Source organism: Oryctolagus cuniculus, chromosome 7, assembly GCF_051225735.1.
Source record: "Oryctolagus cuniculus isolate XC-2025 breed Fujian yellow rabbit chromosome 7, ASM5122573v1, whole genome shotgun sequence".
NCBI lineage: Eukaryota > Metazoa > Chordata > Mammalia > Lagomorpha > Leporidae > Oryctolagus > Oryctolagus cuniculus.
Window position 1 is genome coordinate 164,442,485 of NC_142873.1, and position 12,355 is coordinate 164,454,839.

At 65.6% G+C, this 12,355-nt stretch overlaps 1 protein-coding gene across 2 annotated transcripts in view; it reads right to left on the minus strand.

The window, feature by feature from the left end:
• SKI (SKI proto-oncogene) overlaps positions 1-12,355 on the minus strand; it is a 55,477-nt gene that overhangs the window by 2,797 nt on the left and 40,325 nt on the right. Inside the window, exons 2-6 of one of the 2 annotated variants that reach the window (XM_051839298.3) lie at positions 2,331-2,453; positions 1,972-2,084; positions 1,448-1,707; positions 1,081-1,355; positions 104-334 (exon numbers count right to left, since the gene is read on the minus strand). In XM_051839298.3, coding sequence (XP_051695258.2) covers positions 104-334; positions 1,081-1,355; positions 1,448-1,707; positions 1,972-2,084; positions 2,331-2,453 — 1,002 coding nt within the window. Of the gene's footprint in view, positions 1-103; positions 335-1,080; positions 1,356-1,447; positions 1,708-1,971; positions 2,085-2,330; positions 2,454-12,355 lie in introns of those variants that run through there. The other variant, XR_016210293.1, reaches the window with a different exon arrangement.

The window sequence follows — 12,355 nt, forward strand, 5'->3', positions numbered from 1 at the left end:
CCGCACACGGCTCCGGGGCGGGGCGGGGCGGGGCGGGGCAGGGGGCTGGGCGGGGCAGGGGGCGGGGCGCGGGGCGGGGCGGGGCGGCCAGGCCGTCGCCTACCTGGGCCGAGTACTTGGCGCGCAGGCGGCCGGCCTCGCAGCCCTGGTCGCACACCCGCGCCTGGCGCGCCTGCTCCAGCTCCCGCTTGAGGCGCAGCCGCGACTCGTTGGCCTCCTTCATCTTCCTCTCGTTCTCCGCCCGCAGGCGCTCGATCTCCTTGCGCAGGCTGCGCTTGGCCTCCGTGGCCTCCCGCAGCTTCTCCTTCTTGGCCACGCGCAGGAACTCCAGCTCCTGGGCAGACCCGGCCCGTGACCACGCAGCGGGGCCACTCCCTCAGCCCCTCCCCCGCCCGGCCGTGACCACGCAGCGGGGCCACTCCCTCAGCCGCCCTCCCCGTCCCGATCGGACGGCCACCAGCCCCCCACGCGGCCTGCGTGGGTCCCATGTCTGCCGCAGCGGGGCCTCTGGCTGCTGCTCCCCCAAGCTGGGCGGCCACAGACCCAGCCGGGGAGCCCCCGTCCCTACCGAGGCGTGGGGGGGGGCTGCCAGACGCAGCTTCGGGAGCGGCCAGAACGAGCAAGGCCAGGGCCTCCGCCTCCCCGGCTCTGAAGACGACACGCGGGGCCCTGGGAGAGGCGGCGGGTGCACGCGTGTAGGTGTGTGTGTGCGCAGGGTGTACACACACCTACTGTACACACTCTGCCATGGTGCACACCGGCCCAGCAAGTGGGGCCACTGGGCGGGCCTCTCAGAAGCCACGGTGCAGGGGGTGGCCAGGAAGGGGCGGGTCTGGACGCTCACCTGGTGCAGGGGTGGCCAGGAAGGGGCGGGCCTGGGTGCTCACCCGCTGCAGGGGTGGCCAGGAAGGGGCGGGCCTGGGCCCTCACCCGCTGCAGGGGTGGCCAGGAAGGGGCGGGCCTGGGCCCTCACCCGGTGCAGGGGGTGGCCAGGAAGGTGCAGGGGTGGCCAGGAAGGGGCGGGCCTGGGCCCTCACCCGGTGCAGGGGTGGCCAGGAAGGGGCGGGCCTGGGCCCTCACCTGGTGCAGGCTGCGCCGGGCCTGCAGGGCTGCGCTCAGCTTCTCCTCCTGCTTCACCCGCATCTTGACCACCTCGTGCAGGAACTTCTCTTTGGCTTCCTTGGTGTCCAGGCCGCCCTCCAGGGCCTGCCGCAAGTGCTCCAGCTCCGCCTCCAGCCCGCTCGGGGCGTCGGCGTGGGCCGCAGCGTCTGGGGCGGCCGGGGGCGGGGCACGCACGCCCGGGGAGCTCAGGTCCTTGGCGGAGCTGGACGAGGCAAAGGACGGGGAGGAGGTGACTGAGGAGAGACGGAGCAGTCAGCGGGCGCCCATGGAGGCCCCGCCGCACCGCCCGGCCCGGCCCGCGGGCGGGAAGCCCCCTCACACTTACATTCCTCTCTGCTCTCCACCTCCACCTCGGCCTCCGAGTCCTTGTCCTCCTCCGGGGCGGTGCCGGGCGCCGGCATCTCTGGGGCTCCGGGGGTGTCCCCTGCCAGCTTCCGCTTCCGTGGCTGGACGCACGTGGGGAGAGGCTCCGGCACCCGGGACACGACGGTGGCACATGGTGTGCTGCTCACGACCTTCTGGGGCGGTGGTGCGAGGGCCACGTTGGGGGCCACGGCCGTCTCGAAGCTCTTGTAGGAGTAGAAGCTGCGGGGGTGTGCGTGAGCTGACCGTGGCTGTCTACCCGCCCTGAGCCCACCCGCGCTGGCACCACGGTCACAGGACACACCCCTCGGAAGGCCACAGACAGGAGGTCTGTGTGGCCAGGCAGGGGGTCCAGGAAGCCTGGAACAGGGACTGACCTCGAGGACCAGGAGGCCACGCCCTGGGGCCCCCAAGGACCACACGGCTCTGGAAATGAACCGGCGCTGTGTGGCAGCTGGGCGAGAGGCCGCAGGCCCAGGCACTCACCTGTCTCGGATCAGGGCTGGGAGGTGCGGGGACAGCTCTTTCTCAGTTGAAACCGCAGGGGACCAGGGTCGGAACGCGGAGAGGCGCTGGCGAGGGTGGACACAGCTGAGGCTCTGTGGGACAGGAGTGGCCTGTGTGAGCCGCTGGGCAAGGACAGGCTGCCCCGTGTCCTGGAGGCTAGGCCGGGCACAGCAGCCAGTGGCAGGGCCCACTCCCAGAACCGCCCAGTGGCCCTCCCCGGGGGCCTGCACACAAAGAGGTCTTCCATCTGCTGGCTCACTCCCCAGATGGCCACAGTGGCTGCCACCAAACCCAGAGGCCTGGGACCCAACCCCGGGCTCCCACAGCCCGCACGGCACCTTGCTGGAAGAGCTGGGCAGGGCCCGCAGCCAGCTGGACGGCTTGTCCTTCTCGGAAGACGCAGGGGACTGGGAAGAGGAGTCGTCTGTTTTGGGTCTTACGGAGGCCGGAGGCTCGGAGACCTGTGACGGACACAGAAGACGCTGTTGGTGCCCGGGGCCCAGGTGAGCAAGCTGCCCGGAGGAGGACCGGACGGCACCGCGCACCCAGCGGTGAGATGAGACGGAGCCCACTGCTCAGGGCCAGAGCCAGGCTTCGTGCCGGCGTGAGGCGGTCAGGGTGACCTCCCCCCACAGCTGCAGCAGGCTCTGTCCCTGTGTGTCTACACCACCTTCCTAGAGCCAGGGTTGCTCTCAAGCGGGGCCCTGGCAGGAAGTGGCCCCTCCCTGCAGCCAGGCTGAGGACTGGGGCTCCCAAGAGCCAGCAGGAGCCGAGGGTCCAGCTCTGGAGCGATGTGGACGAGCTCCACCGAGGCCCTGGGCTCCCCTAGGAGTGAGAGCCATGCTGGTCCTGCCTGCCCAGGGCTCTTCCCGGGAGCAGGGAACGGCAGGAAGCCCGTCTCCCCAAGGCCCCGGGTGGGGGCAGGGACGCCCTGGCCAGAGTCCTTGTGCACAGCCCCTGCCCAAGGCCTCGAGGGCAGCCCCGGCAGACCGGCCAAGGACAGCGTTCCCAACAGCGCTGCGCGCAGGCCCCGCCCAGGTGAGCGCGGCCAGGGTGGGGCTTCCTGTCTGAGGAGGCCTGAAAGTGCACCCGGCGCTCACCGAGGAAGCCACAGATGCCGCGGCCTCCCAGAAACGTCAGACTTGGCGGGGGGCGGAGTGTCAGCGCGGCTGGGCCTGGCTGGGCTCGGGGAGCCCCGCAGGGCGGCCGGGGGCCTGGCCTGTCCACCGTGTCCTCCTGGGGGCGGGCGCAGGGGCCTGAATCTGGGGAGAGGCATCGGGAGCCAGGGCGGGACCGGCACACAGGGGCCAGAGTGGGCACAGCCCCCCCGAGGTTCCCGCACACAACCCCATGGGCCCCGGCAGGCGGGGCGGGCAGGGATGAGATGTGAGGGCATTTGTTAACAGGGAGAAGCGCCGAGCCACGAGGGCTGCAGAGCCTGTGCCACCCCTGCGGGCTCTGACGGCGTCCCGTCTCCCGCAAGGCCCCGAGGGGCAAGCCAGCACCGCCGACAGCCGGCTGCACCCATCCTGGTGGGGTGAAGGGGTGAAAAAGCCTGCTAGGGCTGCTCCTAGGAACCCAGGACCGGCCCCCTCCCCAGGCATGATTCTGGAACCTTCCTACTGGTCTGGGCTGAGGCGCAGACAAAGGCACGAGACAAGCCGGGTCTGATATTCGAGGTGGATGACGTGAGGTCAGCTGTGGCCAAGGTTGCCCCCATCACCCGGTTCCCCATAGCAAACCCTGTCAGAAGCACTCGGGGCAGGCGGCTCTCCGGGCAGCAGGCCCTGAACCGGCCGCTGTGTTACCAAGCTGGCTGACAGGGCCCGGGGTCTGCTCACAAACCCACCACTCAGTCCAAACCCACAAGTCCCCAGGGCTCAGCCACCTCAGGTGCCACTTCTTGGTGCCTTTGGGGTCTTAAAGATGGGGGTGCGTTCGGCACAGAGTTACGGTTCAGCCGCACCCACTTCGGAGCGTGAGGTCGGGTGCTGGCGTCCCGGGAAGCAGCAGCTGGCGGCTCAGTGCCTGGGCCCTGCCACCACAGGACAGGGGGTCTCTGCCGCTCTGCCTTCCAGCAGATGAAAATAATGAAATAAATATTTTTTAAAAAATGAGGAGGGGGGTGGATGTTTTGGTAGCAGCTAAGCCACCTCTGGGGACCCTGTCTCCCTCCCGCCACAATGCCTGGTTCGGTTCTGCCACACACCCCCCCCCGACGCCTGGGTTCAGTTCTGCACCCCCCACAGTGCCTGCATTTGGTTCTGCACCCCCCCGATGCCTGGTTCAGTTCTGCACCCCCCCATACACGATGCCTGGTTCAGTTCTGCACCCCCCCCACGGTGCCTGGTTCAGTTCTGCACCCCCTATACACGATGCCTGGTTCAATTCTGCACCCTCCACGATGCCTGGTTCAGTTTTGCACCCCCCCATACACGATGCCTGGTTCAGTTCTGCACCCCCCCCACGATGCCTGGTTCAGTTCTGCACCCCCCCCCACGATGCCTGGTTCAGTTCTGCACCCCCCCATACACGATGCCTGGTTCAGTTCTGCACCCCCCCCACGATGCCTGGTTCAGTTCTGCACCCCCCCCACGATGCCTGGTTCAGTTCTGCACCCCCCCCCACGATGCCTGGTTCAGTTCTGCACCCCCCCCCACGATGCCTGGTTCGGTTCTGCACCCCCCCACGATGCCTGGTTCGGTTCTGCACCCCCCCACGATGCCTGGTTCAGTTCTGCACCCCCCCCCACGATGCCTGGTTCAGTTCTGCACCCCCCCCACGATGCCTGGTTCAGTTCTGCACCCCCCCACAGTGCCTGGGTTCGGTTCTGCACCCCCCCCACGATGCCTGGTTCGGTTCTGCACTCCACCCACGCCCTGCCTCCTGCTGGAGCAGCTGCGACGGCTCCAGTACTCGGCTCCCTGCCGCACGCCAGCTCCCTTCCCCGTCCTGGGCTCGCTGTTGTGGGCATCAGTGGATGGAATGTCTCCCTCTGTTTCTATTTTCCTGTCTCTGCCTTCCCCCAAAGTTTATTTATTTATTTACTTATTTTAAAGACTTATTTTGAAAGAGTTACCAGGAGAGACAGAGAGCAAGCTCCTCCATCCACTGACTCGCTCCCAGACGCTACAATGGCCAGTGCTAGGCCAGGAGCTCCTTCCGGGTCTCCCACGTGGGTGGCAGGGGCCCAAACGCTAGGACCATCGTCTGCAGCTCTTCCCCAGGCCATCAGCACGGAGCTGGACTGGAAGCAGAGCAGCCTCGATACAAACCAGCCCTCGCACAGTCACAGTGACACTCGCCAGTGTCACAGGCTGGGGCATATTTGCTATGCCACAATGCCAGCCCCCCCCCCCAACAAATTTCAAATAAAAAACTGTCTTGTTTAAATAACTTGGGAGGTCTCCTTTTTTTTTTTTTAAGATTTATTTATTTGAAAGGCAAAGATACAGGAGAGGGCGGGGGGGGGGAGAGAGAGAGAGAGAGAGAGAGAGAGGGAGAGAGGGAGAGAGGGAGGGAGGGAGGGAGGGAGGGAGGGAGGGAGGGAGAGAGATGGATCTTCCACCTGCTGGTTCACTCCCCAGATGGCCACAACGGCCGGAACTGGGCTGATAAGAAGCCAGGAGCCACGAGCTTCTTCAGGGCCTCCCACGCGGTGCAGGGGCCCAAGCACTTGGGCCACCCTCCACGGCTTTCCAGGCCATCAGCTGGGAGGTGGATGGGGGGAGGAGCAGCCGGGTCCTGAATGGGAGCCCACATGGGTGCCGGGGCTGCAGGCGGACACGTAACCTGCTGCACATCAGCCTCGTTTTGTTTTGTTTCTAAATTTTACACGAGACGAGAACGTGCCTGGGGGAGAGAGGGCACTGCAGATCCGGCGGATGTGGCTCTGGTCCACGTGGGGTGGGGTCGACAGCGACCGTTCCCAGTCCTCGTGGGCACCAGAGGCCCCAGGCAGCCCTGGCCACGGCCCTGGGCACGCAGGGGAGTACCTCTCCCAAGCACAGAGGCTGTCCGAGCGCTGCTCCCCCGGGGCTCCCCGTGTCCAGGGGTTTCCTGCCCATCTAGTGCCAGGGCCCCTTGTGGACTCAGACAACGGCCACCGACAGCGGCCATGCGGCAGCCGGCGCACGGAGCGGCACGAGGACCAGGCTTCAGAGGATGTGGCCCCTTGGCTCCCACGCCCCCTGGCGAGCACACAAGGACGCCCGGCTCCAAGGACATGGGGACAAGGGGCTTGGTCCTAACGATGGCTGGGGCCACACAGTTCCCAGAATCCAACAGCGGTGATCTCAAGCCCCCACGGTTCTGCCAGGAACGGCCACGAGCCTCAACCTGCACCTGCAGTGAACTCCGTTCAGAAGACACAGGGCAGCGCTGGTCGCCCTCACACCCACAGACGCTGGCCCTGCTGGGCTGGTCAGGACCTGGGGACATCCTGACCTGGAGCACCCCTTCCTGGGGCCAGGCTTCCGAGAGCTCCAAGAACCCAGAGTGAGTGACGCCGGCAGGGATGGCAAAGCCAATGGCAAGTCATTTTCTAACCACGCAAACACATTCCCCCAGCCTTACGGCCTGCGGCGCGCAGACACAGGCTGCCCGGCTGCCCTCACGAGGGCACTACCGTTCACTGACCCCTGCCACGGATGTGACCCTTGCACTGCGCTGCCTAGTGCCAGACCCCCGGCTGCTGGGGACAGGCTCCGGGATGGGACTCCGGGCAGCCAAGGGCAGCCACGTGGTGGGCAGGCAGAGCCAGTAAGAACAGCCCCGGGGCCTCTTCCGCCTGTCCCTGCACTCAGCTCAGGCCAGCTCCTCAGCCCTCAGGAACAGGGGCTTAGAGGTCCTGGAGCAGCTGGCTCCTCCCCCCGCTCACTGTGGGCAGAGCCCAGCACACCAGGGCAAGGGGCAGCCCCAGTCCACTCGCCTTAGCAGGAGGTGAGCCAGCACCAGGCCTCAGGTGTGGACGGCCTGTGCCGAGGCGCCAAGCCCAGGAGGCCTGCCCACAGGTGCCCGAGTGACCCCGACGCAGGCGGGGCATGGTCCGTGCACCTGCAGCTGGCCGCCGAGAGCCTTGGCAGCCAGGTCGGCCAGTGCCCGACCTGCCGAGACCTCACGAGGACCCCCGCAAGGCCCACCACCCTGGTGTTTGGGGCAGCATCCTCGTCCCCTGGCAGTCACTACTCAGGACTCACTGCCGCCCGCCCCCACCAGACCCTGGGCTGGGTCAGGCTTTGCAGACAGGGTCAAGGGCCCATAGCAGAGCCAAACGGAGATGACCACATAGCATCCACCCGTGGCAGGCGGCAGCTGGAGAGACGCAGAGGCAGGCTGGGGTCCGTCAGCTTAGACGACCCCAAGGCAAGGCCACGGGCTGGGGCAGCCACGATGTGACCTCTGCTCCCATTCCACAGGTCAGCCACGTCCCTCTGTCCAAAGGGCCAGAAGGCAGAGGCCCCAGGTGCCCTGACAGTGTCTCTCCTGGGCCTGGCGGGGCCCACACGGGCCCCACGGACAGCAGCATGTGGGCCTGGAGAGACCACCCCCTCATTCAAGGTCCAGGGGGCCAAGCCAGGAGGCCATGTCTCCTCTGGAGCACCCACAGGTGGGGGAGGGCTGAGTAAGGGGCGTCAGCCCCCAGCCTCTCGGTGGCGGGCAGGACTGGGTGATGGCAGGGTCCCGGTGCTAAACCAGGCGACGGAGGTGCCGGTGAGCAGCAGGTCTGTGTGCCAGGGAGGCGGCAGGGAAGGGGGTGTGCAGGGCCGCCCTGGGCCCATGCTTCTCATATTAAGGGCCCCCATCGGCCAGGACTTACACACCCACATCCAAACGTCTGCGCCTCTCTGGACAGGCCCCTCCTGAGAGGCCACAGCCGTGCCCCAACCCCCGAGGGGAGGGGCCGACACCTGCTCCAAAGGAGCGTCTCACACCCAGAACTTAGCGGACCGGAAACTCGGGCTTCCTGCTAAGTCACAGGCCCAGCTCAGGGTCACCCCGGGAACCCCGCAGATGCTGGGGGCGCCAGCCCTTCCACGCTGTCAGCGCCGTCTGTGGACATGAAACAGCCCACCGTGCCAGCAGGGGCCACACAGAGCCCCACGAGGCGCTCCCACCAGCACCCTGCTCAAGGGCGGGCGCCTCGCAGGGGTGTTGAGCACAGCCAGGCTCAGCTCCGGGACACAGCACAGCCGGCGCACGATGCTCGGGTCTCAGGCAGGTGCCCCTCAGTGGGGGGGGCGCCTGCACCTGCGATGGGAGGGGCCTCTGGGAGGTGGCTGACTGAAGCCCCATACTGCCACGGTGCTGTGGCCACGGCAGCAGGACCACCACGACGCATGGTTCTTAAAGGGGGCACCAATTCACGAAGGCGGTGCTCTGTGCAGGCTTCCGCAGCAAACGTGCCGCAGGCCGTAAGGCTGGGGGGATCTGTTTGCGTGGTTAGGAAATGACTGTTGCCATTGGCTTTGCCACCCCTGTCGGCGTCACTCACTCTAGGTTCTTGGAGCTCTCGGAAGCCTGGCCCCAAGAAGGGGTGCTCCAGGTCAGGACGTCCCCAAGTTAGGGTTAGGGAACCACGGCCGCTAACACGGCGAAGGCTTTGGTCAGCACAGGGAGCAATGGACGAACGGAAAAACCATAAAACACCTGCACCTCCCTGGACAGCATCGGAGGCCGGCACCGGCTCCCACAGGAGTGCTCCCAGCAAGGCAGCAGGTGTCACCCACACAGGAGACCTGGACGGTGTTCTGGGCTCCCGACCTCAGCCACTGCGGCTATTTGGAGAGTTAACCAGCAGATGGAAGATCTCGCATTCGCTCGCTCTCATCTCTTTCAAAAATAAATAGATAAATCTTTATAAGGGGGTGGTGGTGGTGCTGTGGCACAGCGGCTAAAGCTGCCACCTGCAGTGCCAGCATCCTATATGGGCGCTGGTTTGAGTCCCGGCTGCTCCACTTCCCATCCAGCTCTCTGCTGTGGCCTGGGAGTGCAGTGGAAGAGGCCCCAGTCCTGGGCCCTGCACCCGCGTGGGAGACCTGGAGGAAGCTGCTGGCTCCTGGCTTTGGATCAGCTCAGCTCCAGCCATTGCAGCCATCTGGGGAGTGAACCAGCAGATGGGAGACCTCTTTCTTGGCCTTTCAAATAAATAAATCTTAAAAAAAGACACCATCATGAAAGTGAAAGAAAATTCTCAGAGCGTGACTGCCCAGTCAGGGGAGGGCCCGGTGCTGGCAGCACAGAGGAGACCACCAGCCAGGGGCCGACGCTGCCCCCAACAGCCCACCCACGTCCAGAGCCACACAGGAAGGCGCTCGACGGCGAGCCAGGGAAATGCAAGGCAAAGCCACGGCACGAGGGCGGCCCAGACAGCCACCGGTGTGGGTCGGGATGTGGAGTGGGAGCCCTCACGGGGCAGCCGCTGCACGGAATCCCCCGCCCCACCCCGTCCCCAGCAACACCCCTGCCGGGAGACCCAGAGCACGGGGAGCAGGGCCCAGAGCTCGTCCTGTGAACGCGGCCACGGGTCACACAAGTGCCTGGGAGCCTCCCCCACCGGCTCAGCTGTGATGGAGTGTGAGCGAGCGTCAGCAGCCGTGGGCACCACAGGTGGGGATGTCAGCCGGGGGCTGGGCCGCGGGCGGCCGCTGCCGGAGAAGCCTGGCAGGCACCCGGACGCCAAGCACAGAACCAGCAAGTCCGCTCCCGGGAGGAGGAGGAGCCTGGACATCCACCAGCACACGGAGGGGACACGGGAGGGACAGGGTGCACGCGGTGGGAGGAGGCAGTGGCTGGAAGCGGGCAGGGGCCCGAGGACCCAGCGACAGAGGCCAGCCAGTCTCGTGTTCTGTGAAATGTCTGCCACAGGAATGCCCATGAAAACGGCGCAGATCAGCAGTGGCGGTGGCGGGGGGGGGGGATGGGGCGTGACAGCTGGCGGGTGCAGGTTCTTTCTGGGGTACTGGCAATGGACGCACGTGCTGGGAACCCCTGAACCACACTGGTGAACAGGAAGGACCACGGTCCACGAGTGACAGCCATAAAGCCGTTATTTAAGAGCCTGTTAGAAAACCAAAAACCTGACAATGAACCTGGTGGGACCCCAACTCCAGTTAATGGTTTTCACCGACGGCAGCCTGAGAGCAAGGCACCTGGGGCCCAGGGACGGCCGAGTTGCACGGGCTCCACACCCACAACAGCGACAGGGACGCCAGGAAGCTCCCAGGCCTGTACCACAAAGTGTCCGTCCATGGGGCCGGGGCTGTGGCACAGTGTGTTAAAGCCCCAGCCTACAGTGCCGGCACCTCATATGTGTGTCGGTTCGAGTCCCGGCTGTTCCACTTCCGATCCGGCTCTCTGCTGTGGCCTGGGCAAGCATCAGAAGATGGTCCAAGTCCTTGGACCCCTGCACCCATGTGGCAGACACGGAAAAAGATCCTGGCTCCTGGCTTCGGATCAACTCGGCTCTGGCTGTTGCGGTTATTTGGGGAGTGAACCAGTGGAATGGAAGCCCCTTCTCTCTCTGGCTCTACCTCTTTCTATAACTCTTCCAAATAAATTAAATGAAAAATCTTAAAAAAGAAAAACTGTCCGCCCACGGCAGGTCCACGGGGAAGCTCCTGGGACCAGACAGGGAGGTGCCCATCCACAGCAGGGCCCACGTCACACGGGCACACACGACCCATCAAGAACTAATAGGAGCCCCGCAGGACCTCCCCACCCTGTCACCCAGGGCAGCGGCTGCACACCGCCTCCTCCCTGGCCCCGGTGGGAGTCGGTCCACCCCCAGGGAAGCAGGGGCAGACTGAGTGGTGTGGGTGTCGGGCAGGGGCCGCCATCTGCCGAGCGCCCCACTGTGACTACCGCAGAGCTGTGACGAGGCGGGGTGAGGGCAGGCACACCCAAGCTCACCCAAGTGGCCACGGGGCACAGGGTTAGGGTTAAGGTCTCTGTGCGGCTGAGAGGGTCTGAGTGGCCTCCACCTCCCACAGCCCCCGATGGCTGCACCCCACGTGAGCCCTACCCTCACCAGCTCGGGCAGCCGCAGCCTGGGACAAATCCTGCTGCTGGAGACGAGCACGCACGGCAGACTGCGCCCAAGCCCCCTTCCAGCAGCCTGTAGGCCCTGCTCCCAGCTCCAGGCTCTGACAATCCCCGTCCTCCTCTGCCCTGACCCCTGCTCCCCCACCCAACCCAGGCACCCAGGACCGGTGCCCCTGGGGCTGCCTTGGCCCTGCCACGAGCCCCCCTCACATTATACACCCCTGGGAAGAGAGCCTGGGATCCATCTCCCACCCCCAGGGTGAGGGGGTCCTGAGCTGAGAACCCGGCGCAGGCACCCACAGCGCGGCCAAGTCCTCTCCAGAAGCCGGAGCCCGGCGCGTCTGCCTCACCCAGAGACTAAGCGTCAGGAGTCGTCCTGTTCACCGGCAGAGTTCACCTGCCACGGAGTAGATCCAAGTTAGAAAGCAGCGCAGGGCCCACGCTGGCTCTGTGGGCTAGCACCAGCGTCCCCTGTGGGCTAGCACCAGTGTCCCCCGTGGGCTCAGGGGAAGGGGCGTCCCCGCTGCTCCACTTCCAAGCCAGCTCCCTGCTGATGCGTGTGGGGAAGCAGCAGAAACTGGCCAGAGTGCTTGGGTCCCCACAGCACGTGGGAGACCCAGAGGAAGCTCCTGGCTTCATCCTGCCACTGCCGCCATTTGTGGAGTGAGCCAGCTGGTGGAAGATCTGTCTCTCCGTCCACCCCGCCCCCTCTGTAACTCTGACAAATAAATAAATAAATAAATACATCCTTAAAACAAAGCGATGCAGACTGAGAACCGAGCCATGAGCAAGCAGGGCCAGACTGCGAGGGCACAGCCTGTGTGTGTTTTAGTGACTTTATTTATTCAAAAGGCAGAGTTACAGAAGCCGGGGGGGGGGGGGGGGAATCAATCTTCCATCTGCTGGCTCACTACTCACATGGCCACAATGGCCAGGGCTGGCCAGGCTGCAGCCAGGAGCCAGGAGCTTCTTCCAAGTCTCTCACATGCGTGCAGGGCCCAAGCACGGGGCCATCTGCTGCTGCTCTCCCAGGTGCGTTAGCAGGAAGCTGACTCAGAAGTGGAGCAGGGGGCCAGCGCTGCAGCGCAGCGGGTAAAGCCGCCTCCTGCAGTGCCGGCATCCCATATGGGCACCAGTTTGAGTCCCGGCTGCTCCACTTCCAATCCAGCTCTCTGCCGTGGCCTGGGAAAGCAGTATAAGGTGGCCCAAGTGCTTGGGCCCCTGCACCCACGCGGGAGACCCGCAAGAAGCTCCTGGCTCCTGGCTTTGGCTCGGCTCAACTCTGGCTGCTGCATTCATCAAGAGTGGAGCAGCCGGGACG